General features: G+C 43.0%; 1 protein-coding gene across 1 annotated transcript; it reads left to right on the top strand.

Moving 5' to 3' along the window:
• Window positions 1–760: 760 nt before the first annotated feature.
• On the top strand, window positions 761–1898 carry PIGY (phosphatidylinositol glycan anchor biosynthesis class Y). Its single transcript, XM_085635554.1, has one exon. It carries the CDS (start codon window positions 897–899, stop codon window positions 1110–1112), a length of 216 nt encoding a protein of 71 aa, XP_085491680.1. The 5' UTR covers window positions 761–896; the 3' UTR covers window positions 1113–1898.
• Window positions 1899–20060: the final 18162 nt, after the last annotated feature.

The raw sequence follows: 20060 nt of genomic DNA on the forward strand, positions 1-20060 counted from the left end.
CATCCTCTATGTATTATTACAGCATAATAGTGGTGAAATGAAACTTAACAGATTTTAAGGGGGTACGTGCCAATGTAAAGAAAATACTGACTTCAATGAGTTAGTACTCCGGTGGAATCTGAGGGAACGCTTTTAAAAAACTGTACACTTCTAAGGAATTTACCCATTGTTGGACTTATGTTTTTTAATTTTTTTTATCTGAGATGTGTCTGCACCCCTAGATAAGCTGATCCACAGCTTCTAAGATCTCAGAAGGTGGTTGACATGCTATGGTTTAGAGCTGCAGTCAGTTTTATGTGATAGTGTTTTGGACACCCACACCACACCACACCTCACCCTCTCACGATTGCTTTCACAGTGGCCTTCTGTCGTGTTTCATATTGGCAGATGTGTCTACTCTTATGCACGTAACCAACCCATGCTACCTCTAGGTGACACAGATCCTGTCCTAGTTCGATATATGGCTCTTGCTGTCTCAGAATAGGCTGCTATAAAAAGCCTACGTTGTGATAAACTTGAAATACTCGTATTTGTGTTTTTTACTTCTTGAAAATGAATTGCCTCGTATAATGTTTTAAATTGGTAAGATTTATCGGCGCCACCAAAGTCAATATTGCTGTTACCATTCTCTACTTCCCCTGATGAAACATTTGTAATTGTTTTGTGTCTCATCAGATATGAAGAGTCCACCAATGAACTAATCAACGAAGAACTGGGCATTGCATATCCCATAATAGATGGCATTCCCAACATGATCCCCCAGGATGCAAGGATGATCCAGAGGGAGACGACTGATCCGGAAATCAAGCAAACCTAGGGTTACTTCTCTTGAACGCGCAGATCACCAAGACCCCACAAGAGATATAGGGGAGCAGCTGCCTGGAAAGGAGATCAACATGTTTCTTTCTTTACCGACCTTAACAGTGCTGGTCCCGCTACTGTCCTTAGCTGGGCTGTTTTATTCTGCCTCTGTGGACGAAGACTTTCCCCGCGGCTGCACAAGTGCATCAAGCCTGTGTTTCTACAGCCTGCTTCTTCCCATTACCATCCCTATTTATGTATTCTTCCATCTCTGGACTTGGATGGGCATTAAACTCTTTAGGCACAATTAGATGCCTCACTCTTAACCCATTGAGTAGATGGAAACTAAGTTATGGACATACTATCTTTGAGTTTCGATTAACGTTTGACGCCTACTATAAAATTGTCCTAGGTATGTCAGAGATTTAATCTGTGACTGCAGTGAATGCGGTTATCTGGTTAGCCTGCAGTTTAAGATTAACTTCCTTTACTATTTATAAGTTTAAATAAAGATTAAACCTGTTTTGATACGTCTCTGTGTGAGATGTTAAAGATGCTGTCGTGCCATGAACACCTACAATTCTGTAGCTTTGTCCTAGACTACATTGTCATGTTGCTTGGCACCCAGGTGGCGTAATCAACATTTAAGGAACTGCTGCTTCGTTTATTCTTTTGCCCGTTGCCATGCTATCTGTATATACATGGTGAACATTTTAATGTTATTTTTCTGGCATCAGCTTATTACCATCTAAGCAGATAGATAATAAACAATCAACTAATAAAAATCTCAAAGCGATTTTAAAGTAGAGGAGCTTTCCAGATGTGTGCCTTTTTTCGTCCATAACATGTTTGAAAAACAAACTTATTCACGGATCCCTGTGTTTCAGGAGAAAGCAAAGTGTGTTGTGCACATTTGTAATAATTTTTCTCAAATATTTAAACACGCTCTCTCGGTTATTAAAAATTACACAGTAGTGAATATTTGATAGCCTTGCAATATCTTTTGTTACAAATGTGTTTAGATTTTTACCTTTTGCCTTTCCTTGTTAATGTGGCATTGGCAGACCAGTAAAATAAAAGAGGAACGATGAGCTACCGATCTGTGTAGAGTGCCTATAAATGCGTTATTATGAAGAAAGAGAAGCCATTTTATTGGTGAGAGCTTAAATAAAGGAGTGCTCCTCGAAAGTGTCAAGCTGTTGTATGAAAGTGTGGGTAGCTGGAAAAATTAAGACAAACTTTCCTTCATTTCACAACCTCTAGTTTGAAAAATGCTTCTTCTCTGGAATAGTGTGATTAAGGGTAAGACAAAATCTCACGTCATTGCCTACATTTTCACGCGTGCTGTTCACCCAGGTAATTTATATTTCTGAAACTGACAAGGGATTGGAGGAAAAATGATGATGCAAAGTCACCAAATTACTGTATAAGAGATGTGATGTCTGATTTTTTTTTTTTGATAACTTTTATTAACCATAGTTGCATCAATTGGCAATGTACAATTCTGCGACAGAGCATCAGGTCAGCAATGTTCGAGTACATACTGTCAAATGTTTAAACACAGCCGTTTAGCCGACAACCCGGAGGTCCGGCGGCGGAGCTCAGTTGTACCTAGATAGAGGATTCAGGTGTGTACATTGCGTGTAAGCGAATCGGTGGTGCTTTTCTGATATGTGTCGCGTTGTTTCTCAGCTAAAGCGCATTGTCCGCGTGTGAGAGGGGCGCTTCGCATCCGCCCGCTGCGTAGCGTTGTCAGCTAGCTCCTGGGCTCACATAAGGATGTGTGCTGGGTGCTTGGTTGCCCATCAAGTGCCCTGCTTTGTGGGCATCGGAGTCCCGGTGGCCCGCGTGTAGCGTGGGGTGGAGCGCATCAAGGAGGTTGCAGCGTAGTTCGCAAGGGTGCGCGTGGCGACCGTTGCTATGATGGAACACATTCTCTGCTAGGGAGCGTAGTCAGTCGCCGAATTGTGCCCCGGGTGTGCAACGTAAACTTTAGGGATCAAGGTCAGGGTCGAGAACTCGGGTAGGGGCCAGAAGAAGAAGGGTGAGGGGGGGGGGGGGAAAGTGGAGATCCGCGTGCAGCAATGTGTGAGGAGATAGGGGCTGTCCAGCAGGGCGTAGCCGGCCGCCCGGGGAGCGCGATAAGAGATGTGATGTCTGATGGTGTATAAAGAATTTGAAATGGTTGCAAAGCATTAATGCTTTTCTTAGCAGGTGTTGAGGGGTAAACACCCGATTGCTGTCCCTCTATTCATTGTTATTCACAAGGATGTTGCAAGGCTATTTACGAATTATATTGCTTCTGAAGATTATGAGTCTATGTCAAGAAAAAAATCCTTAATAGTAGTTTCAAATTGTGTTATAACATGTCGGACACAGGAGACTTTAGTACACAGCACTGGTAAAAAAAAACCTGTAAAAACAAACAGTAAAATATCACTGCTATATCTGTAGATCACAGTGAGTATTAGGTGTATCTGTCAATGTTTCCGAAGAAATTGGAATCCGGCTACTCACTTAACCTTTTATAATATTACTCTGCTCCTCTAGCTGGCGCCCTGCTGTCATAAAGGAAGATGTGGCACTGAACCGCAGGTTTCCGGTGATGGATGTTCTTTCTCTATCCTCTCACTTACAGGGCAAGGGTAATAGTAGAATCGGTAGTAATGGGGTTACCAGAGATTTCAACGTGTTCACAGAATTGAACAATGCTGTAATGTTGCATTACATCTGTAGTAACACTGTGTTACAGAACACAAAATGCATTTTGGATTACCACCAACAAATGTGATTAAATCTGTGGTAACATAGTCGTCTATTGTTAGTCTGCATTTATGTAAGGACAAACCAAAATACAGGAGTAGTACTGCATCGGACTGACGGTCCTGGTGTTGTACTACCTTCTAAGTGAGTGTGGACGTATTTATCTAATTGGTTAACCAGACGTGTAGCTATTACTCTACATGTTTCCTCTAAGATGGACCAGGACTAAGTTTGAAAACTGAGGGGTCCCTTGTTTGACTTTAACTATTAAAAGTAGTGACTACAGAAGACTCGCAGAATAAATTGGTAGCATCCTCCAGAGATTATAGAACTATTAGTGTTTTATGTATTCTTTTTTTACAGTAAACAAAACGCCCCCAACCCCCCCCCCCCCAGTCCACCCCCCACTACAGTGCCCTCTCTCCTTTCCTCCAGACCTGTGTATCGCTTGTGGACATAGTAGAGTAAAAATGATATGGGCATATACTGACTTTCTAGAAACTATGGGTATTATTTGCAAAGGTAAACATACACATATAATTAGTCGTGTATATTTACTACTACACCCACATGTAGCTGTGCACTTTTTTTTGCTACTCCTCATTTCCGAGTGTAGATTTAAACCTAAGTGTACACTTGCATGTCTCCGCTCCACCAATCTGTGTGGGCCTCGGAAAGTAGGATTTTTTTAGTGTAAAGTTACTACTAGTAATGCTGTACACCTAGGTGGGGATCTCTGCCACTGTGGCGGAGATCTGCCTATGGAAAAGTCTAGGGGAACATTACGTTTTTTTCCAATTTAATTTTAAAATTTAAAAAGCAAATGTAAAATATTTTTATCCTAGTACTAACAAAATAAAGTTACAGCATAGCAACTCATCAAATGTGTTAAATGACTAAATATATTAATCAAATTTATGAATACTATTTTTTAATAATAAAAAATCAAACCCTTGCTAACCTGTCTATTTTTAATATGGAGTGCATTTTACTGTTTAATTATTCGAATTAATTTTTTAATATTTAATGCATGTTTAAAAGTTTTTTTGTTTTTAGTTTATTAACTTTTAAGATGATAACGTGTTTTAATGATATATAATTCCTCTATAACTTTCTAAGGGAGTGTGGGATGCTGTACCAGTGGTGGGCCATGTGTGGTGCTTGACTGACTCAAAAGCTCGGCTGAAGCCCATTCACACCTATTTTGACGTCTTTATGGCTGTAATAACTTCAGTAGTGTAGTTTGTGTATTGCATGTGTGAGGGTGTTTGTATTAGCATGCCGGTCCATAAACCGCTTTGTCAATTTCTGTAAACTCTTTCCATTTAGTAGTAAGTATTCACCATTTTGCAGCCACTCCTATTTGTCCTTGCCACATTTACTACTGAAACCTATAACTAGATTTAGAGAGAAAGCTGCACCTGCACAGAAAAAATAGGAGAGGTGGAGGTCTCCATTCGTTGGTTTATGAATAGCGTTTTGAAGTTTGTGAGTTAGTACTACTTTATGTACTACAAAATGCAGTTTGTGAATACCCCTCATTGAGTCTTCTGTGCTGCTTCATACACCTTGCAAACTCATACATTCCAAGCTAATACTGCTTTCAACTCAGTGGCTTGGATAGACTCTGTACCATGGCTAGAGCAAAATGTTGCTGACAGAGGGTTGAACAAGTTAATCCTTCCAAAAAAAAAAAACTAGAAGGAAAGGGAGGGAAGACAAGACGTGATTGGTGACAATGGGAGGGATATGGATGTGAAAGAGATTGAATTCAAGGTGCCATATTGTACAGTGTGGGCTAGAGGAGACCAGACAGCCCAGAAGGTTGTAGCCCATAGCCCCAGGGTTAGTCACTCAGCCCACGAAAGTACAAGTGGGCAGGTTTTGGATACCGCTTAATGCAAATGGCATCAGAGGGTTCTTACTACTGCCAGCGGTGAGTTGTGCACCACTGTTGGCTAAGTTGCAGAAACTGTCCTCCACATACTTCAGGATAACTGTTCTTTGTGTTGGATTTCCTATGAACCCTAGTGTTATCTTACCTATAAAATGATCATGAGTTTGACACACAGTCTTATCACCCTGTTGCACTTGCAAGAGGATTCAGAGGAACTTGTACTAGCAGGATTCACTCTCGGAGTTCTGTATCCGGGGTTACAACCCTGATTTGCCCATCACTAGTTCAATTTGAAGACGGGTCCATCACATATTTAGTATGCTTCTCACTCTAGCCATAAAAGGGAGAGGGGGATTTAGGGTGTGATTTGACTATAAAATTGAACCCGTGATCAGTCTCGGATTGGCCAAGGAGGTAGGCGGATTATCATTACGACCTTCCTTTTTCTTCTACAGAATTATCACTAAAGGTTAACTCTTGAGTTCACGGGCATGTAAACCTATACTGCATATTTGGTGAATGCTTCAAATTTTAGGGTGCTGTCAATGTCAGGTTTGATTTCACAAAGTGAGTGTGAAGAAGTCTGTTGGCTTCAGACTTTCTCGGTCCTAGTGAGGTACAAAGTGTGACCAGAGAGCATTGAGGAAACTGGAGTCCACCCTCTCTGGCTCCACTGTGCAGCCGGTCAACTGTAGTGAATCCTCTACGTAATAGATCTATTTATTTACGGAAGACCAGGTATAATACGTCTTGTAATTTAGGTATGACCTACAGTTTGTAAGTACAGCGCCTATGGACTCATACATGTAGTCAGTCATTATTTTTTATACTCCTTTGTGGGGGAGTGCATATGTTACTGTGCAAGCTAAGGCCAAGTACACGAAGTACAAGCACGTGGATTCTATTCCTTATATTGTCTTGTCCATCGTATGTGCTCCTCACCGAGAGGCTTCTATCATGGATGATAAGCTTTGGATCAGTGAAATTCTCTCCTTTGAAAGACCTTTTGATGCCTAGGATTTCAGAACCTTTAGAGATGACGTCTGAAAAAAATACTGGATCGTCCATCTTCCATCTACAATGTAAAAGAAGAGTTCCTCTAGGCAGCCTCTCTAGCAAGTGGAACCCCACCGGTCCCTCTGAAAAGAAATCCCTCTGCCGGAGGATGAAGTTGCTGCAGAACCGGAGCATCTCACATAGGAAGCATCTACAGTCTCTCCTCTCCAAGAGGGTCGTCTGCAACTATCCAATGGACCACACACTCTGAGATACTTTTACTTGTCACCTCTTTATTGTGGCACTACTAGTTTATTTAGCTCCTTTACCCAAAGGACCACTGCTTGTCTATTTCCAGTGCCCGGAGCATTCCCCCCCCTCTCCCACCACACTCCTAGAAGCATTCCTGCTTGATCTTCCTGACCCTCACAAAGGCGCAAGAGCCCGTCTCCTCCCATAGGCTGCCTCAGGTGCTCCCATCTGCCTCTCCCTCCTTCTCGACGTGCCAATGGATGAGCATCTGCTGGCTTCAGAGCAACATCAGGAGCCCAGAGGAACGCTCCGCAGCAAGAGATTAAATAAGCATTGGCAAAGACAGTTGGTCTGGCGGTGGCCGCCACCATTCTGGGAATTCTTGTTTTGAAATGTTAAGGTTTTTTATATTTTACAAAGCGTTCTCGTTCAGAAAGCTGCCGGGTCTTCTTAAAATCTATTAAAAAAAAAAAAAACTTTGGCTAAAGACAAAAATGTTTTTTGCTCTGGCACTAAAGGTAACTACTTTGTGTGTATGTGCTCCTTTAAAAGGGCAGTACGCGCCATAACTGATAGTGAAGTCAGCTAAAGGCTGTAGTGGGCTGACACATTGTTCCTTAATGGATGCTGGAGTGGGTGGAAGAAACTGCTAATGACACAATCACAGACTAATAGATACATTCTGTCTGAAAACCCTTGTTAGTAACTATACTATACATTATTTTAGTATAATCAAAAGGTCTTGGATAAATCAGACCTAAAAAGCCAATTGATCTGGCATCCTCTTGCCTGTGAGAAAGACGGTAAGAAATGAAAGAAGGCAAAAAAGAAAGGCATGCAGGCAAAAAGGAGGGAAAGATGGAAGGCAAAAAAGGAAGCAAGAAGGCAGGAAGGAAGGAAAGGAGCTGAAAGAAAAAGAATGAAGGAAAAAAGACAAAACTAAAATAAAAAAGGAAGACAAATAAAGAAAGAAAAAGAAAGCAAGAAAAGAGAAGGCAAAGAAAAAAGGAAAGGAGGACAGCAGAAAAGAAAAATTGAAGAAGGAAAATAAGATGAATAGAGGGAAAGTAGGCAAAAGGAAATAAAATGGTAACGAATAAAAGAAGACAAAGGAAAAGAAAGAAGATGGAAACAAAGGAGATGGAAAGGAAGGAAAGGGGTCTCGCTCTTTAAAATATTTGATACTAAAACTCAAAGTGCACCCCACCGATGTTTAAATAAATGTGTTACAAGTGTGCTGAAATTAAAGGTTGGTTTTCATTCTGGGCAAAGTTTGTTAACCACTGGAACACATATGGTATGCCGTGGTCAGGTAAACAAAAGCCACTCCAAAAGGAATTTACAAAAGCACTGGCAGGAGACCAGAACTGATGAACCTAGAATGTACATGTGTTCATTTCAAAGGTGCACTGCCCCAGGCAACATTAAAGTAAAGGCAAAGTAAAAACGAAAGCAATGGCACTGAAGGGGACTACTTTGTGTGCAGATGTGTTCTTTGATAAAGAGCAAAAGTTAGTCATTCAAAGTGAAGTTAACCAGTGCTTTGAGTAGGCTGACGCACTGCCCCATGCCATATGCTGTAGCGACTGAAGTAAAATGTGAATGACCACAACTGACCAATGGATGAAGGGAGGCGGTTGAAAACCCCTTTAAGTAAGTGTATTGTACATAATATTTAGTAAAATTAAAAGATCGTGGCTAACGCTAAACCTTAAAAGTAATGCTTGTGTGTGTGCATACTTTCATGTCTGCAAGTGTGTAAATGTTTGCATATCTGGGAGCCTACAAAAGTGTGTACAAGCATGTGCAAGGGGTGTATTGTGCCCACTGCCTACCCTAGTATAATGCTGTCCATTGAACAACGGTGGGTAAGGTTAGCAATTTGTGGGTATCTGTGGGATTACGATTATGAACAGTGCTCAAATAGGTAAAATGTTGACCTTGGGCTAATGGTGGTAGTTCTTGGAAACAATCTGCAAGATATGCTGATGGGGCCCCCACCACACCTTCCCACTCCAATAAATCCAGTAAATATAAATATATATATATATATATATATATATATATATATATATTTGTGGGATGAATTATAATTTGGATATGAGATTGCCCATAGTGATACTAGCAGACCTAACTTCTATTTATTATATTTGTATTTTGTTTTCGGGTATACAAAACAGAAAAGTAAATATTTTACAGAAAAACTATAAAAAGGGTCCAATTTTAAACACATTACATCTTCAACCGCAACCTACCACTTGAATATAAATTAATTGTTTACCTAACATAGAACCTAAAAACCAAAAGATTTAGGATTCCTATCCCCTGCGATTCACAAAGTCATAGGGTTTGAAACAACAAAATGGCTTTTTAATATGCACTATACCCATTTTGCAGTTCAGTAAAGCCTTTCAGACTCCCTTTTAACGATAATAATAATAATAAAGCCATTTCTAAAGTGCCTGGCTGCACTAAAAATAGTGTGTCCCCGCGCTGGAATGTTGCTGTGTCACAAGAGGCGTCGAGTTAGAGAGAGCGAAGAAAGGTCTGGGGGAGAAGGGAGTTAGTTGGGTGGAAACAGGTGGGTTTTGAGTTTGGCACGAAATCTGGTTTCAGAGCGTTCCATACGGAGGTCAAGCGGTAGTTCATTCCAGTGCCTTGGGGCCAGGTACCTAAAAGAGCATCCTCCCATTCTGGCTCTGCGAGTGCGGGGAAGTTTAAACAACATCGCTCCGGATGACCTTATATTCCGGATGGGGCGGTGAATGGTGAGGAGCTTTTGCAGGTATCTAGGACCTTTGCCATGGGCGATGCGGTGTGTAAAGCATAGGGCTTTGAATTTGATGCGTTCCTTGATCGGAAGCCAGTGGAGCTTAGTTAGAGCATTCCTCCCAGATACTCTACGGGGCAGGTTAAGTACCAGGCGGGCAGCAGCGTTTTGTACGCACTGAAGGCGATGTAAGCCTATTTTACTTAAACCTAAGAGCAGAATGTTGCCGTAGTCAAGATGGGGTGTGACTAAGGCATGGACGAGTGTTTTTCTGGCGTTAATGGGGAGCAGGTCAAGGACTTTACAGAGGGTTTTCAGAGTACTGAAGCACCTGCTTGTGACTTTGCTGACCTGAGATCTGAAAGAGAGATCGGAGTCGATCATTATTCCGAGGTTTCTGACGGATTCAGCGGGAGTGGGAAGATTTCCCAGTTCCGCAGGCCACCACATGTGCGTCCAGGTGTTTGGGGATTTTCCAACGACTAAAAGTTCAGTTTTATCGCCATTAAGGCGCAAGCAGTTGTTATTCATCCATGTTGCCACAGATGACAGGCATTTGGAGAAATTAGTGGCCTCTTCCGTGTGGTCAGGTATAAGCTTGATCATCAGTTGGGTATCGTCAGCATAGGTGACAATATCCACCCCGAAGGCTTCGACAATATGGGCTAGGGGTTCCATATAAAGATTGAACAAAGTAGGGCTCAGACTGGAGCCTTGTGGAACCCCATGGGTCAGCTTGCGGGGGGAAGATTTAAAACGGGGGCAGTGCATTTGAAAACTCCTGTTATCTAGGAAAGATTTTATTCAGGCAAGGGCGGATCCCTTCACTCCCATGTCAGAGAGGCGAGACAGCAGCGTTGTGTGCATCACGGTGTCAAAAGCTGCACTTAGGTCTAGTAGAACCAACGCTGCTGTCTGTCCTTAATCCACCATCTGTCTGAGGCATTCGGTGGAGTAGAGGACGGCCGATTCCGTCGAGTAGCCAGCTCTGAACCCCGATTGGGTGGGGTGAAGAAGGGATTCCTCCTCTAGATAAGTCATAAGTTGGCCGTTGACCACTTTTTCCAAGATTTTCGAACAAAAGGGAAGAAGGGAGATGGGACGAAGATTTTGAAGTTGGGAAAAGTGAGTATTAGGTTTTTTTTTCAGTGCGATGACCTGGGCTGTTTTCCATGCATCAAGCACATGGCATTCTTGGAAGGAGAGGTTAGCAATATGAGTGATTTGATCAATCATGCTTTCCAAGACTCCTTTACAGCGTTTAGGGGGACACACGTCACAGGGGGAGCCAGATTGTATGCTGTAAGCAATGGTCAGCAATTCCTGTCTTTCGGGTACTTTGAAATGTGTCAGACAGGGTCTGATGGAAGAGTTGTCTATGGCTGCCACTTGTTTACTAGAGACGTCAATGTTGTTTGTGAAAGTGGCATGTATTTTATCAACTTTGCCAACAAAATGATCGGCTATAGAGTCACATAGCTCGCTGGAGTAGGTGTCTTGCGCTTCGAGTCTAGTTGGGACCGTTAGCTCTTTATAGATGGTGAAGAGTTCTCTGGTGGGATTGTCGGCGGATTCTATTCTACTCTTAAAGTGGGCGCCTCTCACTGTTCTTATGAGTTTGTGATATTTATTTAGTTCTGTTCTATAAAGTAACTTACTTTTATGGTTATCATTTTCCTCCATTGTCTTTCCAAATTTTTGCATTTAACTTTGGCTATTTTAAGTTCCTCGGAGAACCAGGGGGCAGTTTTAGTATGTCTTGCGGGCGGTTTGTGTGTCCATGGTGCTACCGTATCGAACGCGTTGGACACCCATGTTTCATAGTTATTCCATGCCTCCTGTACGGTATTACTAGGGGGTGGGGACTTTTCGAGTAGGGCAAGTTTAAATGTAGGGGTTTATTAAATCTGGATTCTGAAGAAGTATCTTCTATTTCAAACGGGACTATAAAGTGGTCTGACCAGATAGTTCTGATCGGGGGAGCGACCTTGACACCCTCCCAATTGGCAAAGATTGGATCAAGAAGATGACCTAGTTGGTGCGTGGGGGAGTTGGATTGTAGGTTGAGTTCCAGGGCTTTCAGTGCTTCTGCCACATCTTGTGCCTCCCTGCAATTCACAATGTCGAAATGGAGGTTTAGATCACCTAAAATGAGAAATTTTTTATATCGAAGTGCTGGCTGGGTGATCAGTTCCATGAGTTGGGCGCCGAATTGAGCTGCCCCTCCGGGCGGGCGGTATATAAGTAGCCCGTTAATGATATTTTTGGTCCCTGCTTTTATTGTAAAAAAAACCTCCCTCGCTGTTAGGTAGCGAAGCCTTCAATAGGGTACATTCTAAATCTGTTTTATGCAATAGAGCAAGCCCCCCTCCTCTCTGATTCTGTTTGTCTAATCTGAGTGTACAATAGCCAGAAGGGGTGGCTTCCAGAGTTTCGGGCGACGAGGTTTCGTCAAGCCATGTCTCGGTGAGAAATCGAACATCTGGACAACTCTCCGTCAATAGATCATGTATTTCCATTTTATGTTTTTTCAGAGATCTACAGTTTAGTAGCAACATTTTTAGCTTGGCTGCCGTGCGCTTTTCCTTTATCGGAAGTTGGAATGTACTTTTGCAGGTTTTGCAGACGAGGGGTAAAGCGTCTGCCTGCACTGTATGGAAGCAGCCGTCTTTGGGTGTTGGGCATAGAGATAAAAGTTTTTGTTTAGTATAATGTATATCCTGTCTGTGGGCTGCCGGGCTGTCCCGGGGGACAGGAGAGCCAGGGGGTATGGCCCCGGGCCCCGTTCGGCCACGGACGGGCGCAGACGGGCTTGCCTTTGGCGCGCCGTCGGCGTGCCCGCTGCGCGCGCCCGCTGCGCATGTCCGCTGCGCATTCGCGCCATCGCCCTAGATATAGCGCGAGGGAGGCAGACGCTAGAACTGCTCCCTGCACTACACCCAAGATGGCGGCCACGTCGGGAGAGAGTCAGGAGAAACCTTACTGTTTGCAGCACAACACAGTGGATTAAGAACAGATAGGACCAGGAAGCAAAATAAAAGCAGTTAAAAATCCCCGTTTACAATAGCCTCAGTCAGGATAAGAACACAGTGAAAATTACAGTTTAAAAACGCTATCTGTATTATGTAAAACACTGGCCAGACTCCCACACACAGCAGCGAGCACTTCCCTATCACTCTCGGCTCAAGCCTCAAGGCCTGGCATTATCATCTTCCTAATAACATCATATGCTTGGTCCCGTTCCTCGCACACCCATAGGAATGCTTTGGTATCGTGAACTCCCTTGTTATACATGAGAGAAGGATTTTAGTTTGGAAACTAAAATTGCAATCCTGCTATACATTCAAGTATGAAAACAAAAACGTACTATGTGGAAACAATGAAGGACAAGACTTTTGTGCTGTATGTGTACAAGAAATCATCCATTAGAGCAAACACAGTGACCTTGCATTTTTCTATTTCAGGTGCTAGTAGTTGATGCATTGCATTCTTGAACTTGTAGTCCAATACTGCAACTCCAAATGGTTATTTAAATATTGAATTCACTGAATCTTTTGATGTAACACAAAGGCAATCTGCTTTATTAAAAAAAAATACTCAAATCTCCTTGAAATAGTTAAGTAAACTGGTCACTTTCGTTCTTCAAGGTTGTGCTTTTACTGGTATTTATTTTTCAGTTATTTTAAAACTATATGTATTGCATATTGCTTTCAACTTTTGCCTAACACCTTGTTCAAAGCATGCCTGAGGGAAACAAGAACTCTAGAGTTCTAGTTAGACCCTTTAATGGAAACATTGGGAAATCACTTGCAATTACTGTCATAAAATGTTCTGGCTATTATTTTTTCCCTTCTCAATGCATACCTTTAACACTTAATGTAAAATTGTTTTCAGCTGCCCTAATGGCCCCTGATTGATAACTTAAGTAAACAAAGACAGAAAAGCAATGTTAAAATGAAAACACATTATTTCATATAAAGTTCTAATTGAGAATCATGTGCAGGCCTTTGCAGAATCTTAAAACGTGAAGAGACAGAGCTGGCATTTTGTCTCTGGGAAAGGTGGCAACCCTCCATCTGCTCTTGACATTTTGTGCTGCCTCTTCCCCCCACAAGAGGAGCAGGGCTCTGTCGAGGATGCTCTCCTTCAGGGGGCGTAGCCCACTCATGTAAGGTGCCTGGTAGGCTGGGACTGAAGAGAACAAATACATCGTTTTGTTTCTTTACTTTCCTGGGTCTGAACGTGTCAGCTCAGAGTATGCTGCACACTGCAGCCGCTTTAGAAAGACACATACAGACATGCTAAAGGGGCCCCCTTCATGTAGAGAAGACTTGGGGGGGGGGGGGGGCAGGAGTGGTGGCACCATCGGGGTGTCCGTTATGCCCTCACAGGGAAGATGAGTCAATCTTGTGTATATTTTCTCAGTTTAGTTTGTGAACTAGTATAGCAAATTCAAACAAAGTATGAATTCTATGTCAGGAACGGAGGCTTCAGATTATGCTTCTCTTACTTTGCTAGAAATTCACAGCAGTCAATCAAACTTCAAACTACATAAACCATGAGCCCTCACGGCTCCTCCTCCCCACCAATCACAGAGGGTCATAATTATCTATAAATGTCCCTTGGACTGTAGTCCTTCCTCTTTCTTTGCTGCTGCTGCAGCTCAGCTAATCACAATTTTTTCTATATATGTATGCTTATTAACAGCCTTAATTATGCCTCGAGTGTTTGAGATTCTGTTTTAACATTTCTTTTTGTTGTCGATTGTTAGACCTGGCACCATTGACGTGGGTCTCCCTTCCATTTTTCACTGTTGTCTTCTCTGTTTTTGCTGGTATTAGATGCTCTGGGCGCTGTGCCACTGCCATTCAGTGCCTCAGCGCGAATGCTCCCTGTGTAAATATGACATGTGAATTGGTATACTAATGATTGGCTTATTTGGTTTGCCTGTTGGTCCCTAGTAGCGTGGCCTGTGTGTGCCCAGGGCTGGTAAACCCAACCCTTAACATGCTATGGGAGTCTTCATTTGGGAGTCCTTTTGGGGAATCGTATATGCAGGGTTTGGATGTGTATTCCACCCCTGGGGTGGCACATGTATCCTCACCTTCACCCCTCCTTCTGAATCGGAGAAGGCTCAGGAAAGGCAACGTCCAGCAAACAAATGCAAACGTAAGACGCACCATGTCTCACAGGATGTTTCAAGTAGCAAGAATCTCCTGTTTGATCCCAGGAGTATTGTTCACCCAAGATCCACTGAGTGGGTGCCCTGCATAGAGATAGCACACTATGTGCAAGACAATATTCACCAGGGGTTTGAACGCGAGATGTGCAGTACACTATGCTCAGAATGTCTCCACCCATCTTTCCTGGGCGAGGTCACAGATACTCCTGAGCTAGGTCCCAATATGGCAACATTTCTGAAAAAGTTTGCGAAAAATACGAAGAATTGGTTGGACAGAGCCAGGCGGGGTGTCCTGCTAAATTGTTGGATGTTTCAGTGCCCCTCATCATAATATTGTATTTGGCTGTCCACGCTAAGGACAACAATACTCAATTGAATCCTAATGAAATCCTGGAATGAGCACAATGTGCACACTGTCCTTTGGACAACACTAAATATGCTGTTTCTACCGAACAGCGCAAATCCTTTCTCGTGAGGACTGATCCACAGTTAGCAGACTTGGCCTCTATGGAGGTGGGCACATTGGCCAACGCGCTTCTCTTTGGAAGTAAGATCGTAAAAGACCTGGGCAAATACATGTTCACTTTTTCAGCCCTTGCCAATGCTCAGACCTCCTTGAAAAAAATCTTTAATAGTGGCCTTTTTGTCCAGGCCGGAAGCTTCTGAGGTCGAGCGCATAGCTTCTTCCAGGCATCCAGAGGCGGTGCAATTAGAGGATGAGGCGGCATTCTACGCGCCAACTCCTATCCAGCCCGCAATATAGGTGGTCGGGGACATGGCCCCGGAGGTTGCTACAAGGGAGGAAACAACTCCAATGATCCCTCCTATTCAGGTAAAGGTTCTTCCATTTACGGGGATCATGATGGGGGGGGCGGATTGCTTTATTCCTACAAAATTGGAGAGCTCTTAATCAAGATCTGTGGGTTTTACAGACTGCTTGAGATTTCCACCTGGAGTTTTACTCCTCTCCGCTTCAGGGAAAATGATCAATTCCTCTCCATTTTTCCCGAACAGAGAGCAGTTTCAAAGATCAATAGGGGATCTCGTTACAGCTGATAGGGGCAATAACAGAGACCTCTCCTCATCCGCACGAGTTTGCCAGCACAATCATTTTGGTTCCAAAGAAGGATCAAGGTTTCAGTATGGTTCTCAACCTCAAAGAATTCAATTCATGGGTCGTGTATCACCGTGTCAAGATAGAAGGCATACACCAGTTACGAGATCTGTTGCAAAAGGGAGACTGGATGGTTCGTCTTGACCTCAAATATGCTTACTTAGCCGACTCTGTATTCTACCCTTTTGCAGATTTCTTCAGTTTCAGTGGCGCCACCAGTGGTTTGTATTTCTCGCCATGTCATTCGCACTATCTTTGACTCCTTGGTGTTTCACAAAGCTTCTTCAGCCAGTGGTTCAATACCTCCCAGAACGGGGTTGTGCCTGATCATTTATTTAGACGACATTCTTATTATGGCGTAGGGCAGAGACTTAGTCCTCCTTCATCTCTCTTGGATGGGTTTTGTCATCAACGAGGAAATTTCACTTTTGGTTCCATCTCAGACAATGGAGTTTCTGGGATTCCAGGTGGATTCCATCTGGGCTCAACTTTTGCTAACCTTAAAAAAGCGAATTTCCATCAAGCCGTTGAGGAGAGTGCTTGCCTCTCTGACTATATCATTGAGGATATTGGCTAGCCTGGTAGGACTGTTGGTATCCTCCATTCAGATGGTTTTGCCAGGTCCCCTCCACTGGTGGGCCCTTCAACGATTAAAGATAATGCATCTTCGCAAGGATTTGACATACTCTGAACAGATTGTTCTGTCATAGCAAGCCAGGACGGAGATGTCCTGGTGGTAGGAACATATGGATGCCAGAAACGGTGATGGAGCAGGGTTTTCGCAAAAAGAAACCTGCTCGGATTGACACCCCCATAATACATACTAACAGTGTGCAGTGGAAACTAACATCCAAGTCATACGAAACACACTGGAAACCACTTTGCGCATGCGTGCGCTAATGTGAACTAATGCAAGAAGAACTAGGCCGCATTTTACATTGCGCTTCGAAAGAGACAAGAAATAATGCATCACTAGGCTGCATTTCGCATCTTGCATCCTGCTTAAAAATTAATTATAAAATAATGCCACTTTTGCTTTAAGCTTCTGCTAAGAAAACATTAACAGGGGATAGTGCAAAGGTTGAATGCTTATGTTTATTCGTCATAGTGATCTGAATGGGCCTGCATTTTCCTAAATTGGCCTGATAGATGAGGAGCTGGAAAAAGAGCACAAATAATTCGACAAATAGATGGAAATGCCTAGCGCTGCAGAAGAAGAGCAAAAGTCCAAGGTTGTTCAGCTCAGAAAGCATTGTATGGCTGCCAAAAGATGAGACTGGCCGTGGGACCCAAGACGACTTCTGCGAGTGTAGCTGAAAGACTTGTGTGAATTAAATGAGAATGATACAAGCGTTAAAATGAATGAACGAGTCAAACATTATGTCATGTGATAGGACGTAAAACAATGAGCATGCAAAATTTTGAATGTGAACCTGATGGTGTGATGGACCACCTCCCAAACCAACCAATAAGCAGTCGAATTTTGTGAATTGTTTCACCTAATGTGGGTTGGACATGTAGGTTTTAGGGCATAACTGGGGTGCCTTTGGGACTGTAGTTTAGTCTTAGGTTGGATGGAGGGGAGAGAGGGGTTTTCCATCGCCGGCCGTCGGTTTTTAGAGAGGCCTAGCTGTTCCTGTCCTGTCCTGTTCCTGATTTTGTGAAATCTTTGTTCCCTGATTCTATTTCAGGGAACCCCCACTACCCCCTTGGCCAGGGGGGTGGTATTTTCACTGATCCTCATCTTTCTGACCCATACTTTGCATAATTATTTGCAAATGTATTTTTGTCTCTGAAACTTATGTCTCTTCATCTATCCACTCCGTCATATGCATATTGTTTCGCATTATTTTGATGAAACTTATGTCTCTTCATCTATCCACTCCCTCAAATGCATATCATTAATTGATGATGAGTATGACACTGACCACATTTGCTGATTGTTTTCTCTCCCTCTTGTGAGATTCTTTGTTTGCGTTTGTAACCTGTATGTGATGAGCATTAATTATTCACACTTTATTCGCAGATACATTTTTTAAAATCTTACTGAGAGTCTGTGTTTATTTAGCCAGTTAGATAGTACTATTCTTACCGTCAACTACTCAACTAATTGGTCCATCGACCAAGAGGAAAGAGAGTTTATATACAGGTCTAGTTATGCATTTAGAAATGTTAGACATGAACCTGTGAAGGAAACAGTTTTTCACGTCATTAAAACTTGACCCCCAGCGCAACAGGGATTTATGAGCTGGGTGAATGTGTATGGGCCATTTGTATGAAATATCAATGAGTATCGATCCCTGATAAAGTGTAGCGCTGGATCAACAGCAAGCCCATATTTACATTGATTCCAAAAGTCATAATAGAATACAATGCCTGTCGGTGGGGCTGGGGAGCCCGTTGCGGCTCTGTGTAGATAGGGGTCAGGTGGTCCCTGGAGGAACTGTGTCTTCATATCAACTGTCTGGAGCTCCTGGTGGGTTCATTTGCGGTTTGTATTCTCTCTCTGAACAGACCGAGTTGTTGCATCGTGTTGAGGATGGACAACGTATCAGCAGTCTGACACATCAATCGATTGGGTCGGACGAGTTCTCCCCTCCTAGTAGAGATTGCCAAGGACTTTTGGCATTATTGTTTACAACATCCTATATCTGTGATAGCGGGATACATTCCGGGCAAGTCCACTGTGGTAGTGGACTACAATTCTTGATTGCTGTGCGACTTCAGCGACTGGAGGCTTTTCCCTGAAATATCTTGACTTTTGAATTTGCACTTGGGTCCTTGCACAAACAGCCTGTTTGCCTCCCGCCTGAATGCGCAACTTCCCCTCTTTTACAGTTGAGACAGTATCCGCAAGCGATCAGTTCAGATGCCTTTCTCCAATCACGATGACGGATCTACTTTATGCATTTCCTCAGTTTGCCACGATACAGAGGGTCCTTTTACAAGTGAGTTATCATATGGCGGAATTGGTTCTGATAACTCCTTGTTGGAAGGTACAGTCTTGGTTTCCAGTGGCCATGTCCCTGCCTTGTGCGCCTCCAGTGTGCCTTCTCTCATTCCCTGATCTTTCAAATCCGATGGACCTTCAACATCTGCGGGTGACCCAGGGGCTATTGTCCCTCATGGCCTGGAGACTTTTGGCGACGCTGGCAAGTGCCAGGAGTTTCGCAGGATGCTTTGTTTTTTCCCGTCACAATCTTGGGCTCCCTCTTCACACAAACGTTATGAAATAGATAGGTTAGTTGGTGTGGTGAGCGGGGTGTAGATCCCATGGGATCTGGAATTCATATGATTTAAATTTTCCGTCAGACATTGCTAGTGAGGGCCTGGCATATAGGAGAGTGAACAATTTCCGTTGAGCCATTTCATCTGGTCACCCTCATCTTGATGGTAAACCAATAGGTGAATATCCTTAAGTTTGTAAACTTTTGAGAGGTATCCGGATGGTTCGGCCTCGTGAGCCTAAGTATTCCACTGTGTGGGATGTGAACATGGTGTTGCCTTTCCTCAGGGAGTTGCCTGTGAACGAGGGCCTTTCGCACAAACAGTTGTCAGCGAAACTTACTCTCCTTTCATGCTTGATTTCTTTCTCGGATGTTAAGGTCCTGGATTTAGCAGGTGTCCTTTATTATCTCTAGACTTACCAAAATGTATTCCAGATGTGTTAATTATCCTGCTTTTCCACATCAGAAATTGTGTGTTGTCAAATGTCTAAAATGGTATGAGGACTGTATGCGCTAAATGCTCAATGATGCTGCAGGACAATTGTTATTATCTTTGCAGAAACCTTTCTGCCCAGTTACTTCAGCTACCTTGGCCCATCGGGTTAAATGGTTGTCTGAAGTGAGAATTGATGTCTCCATTTTCGGACCTCATTCAGTGAGAAGGGCTATGGCCTCTAAAACTTTTTCCACTGGTTCTCATCTGGAGGACGTTATGGCTGTGGCGGAATGATTTTCTGATTCAACTTTTTAAGTATTCTGTCATAAGCCAATTGTGGATTTTGCATCTGATGTGGTGGCTAAACGTTAAACTAGCATAGTCCTAAATTGCTGTACCTGATATAGAATAAAAAAATGTTTAGCTGAAACGTCCACAATTTTAAATTCTATTAAGGACACAGAAACTAGGATTATCCCGCCCTGGGTGGTTTTTCAACTGTGTATTACCATATTTAGCTTTTAGTATGCATTTGTGCTGTTCTAAAAATATGTTTTATTGTGACTACTGTGATCCCCGGATACTATGTCAGTAAATTATGGAGTTGGGGTATTATGGCTTT

The sequence above is a fragment of the Triturus cristatus genome, chromosome 2_1 (genome assembly GCF_964204655.1).
Source record: "Triturus cristatus chromosome 2_1, aTriCri1.1, whole genome shotgun sequence".
NCBI classification, from domain to species: Eukaryota; Metazoa; Chordata; class Amphibia; order Caudata; family Salamandridae; genus Triturus; species Triturus cristatus.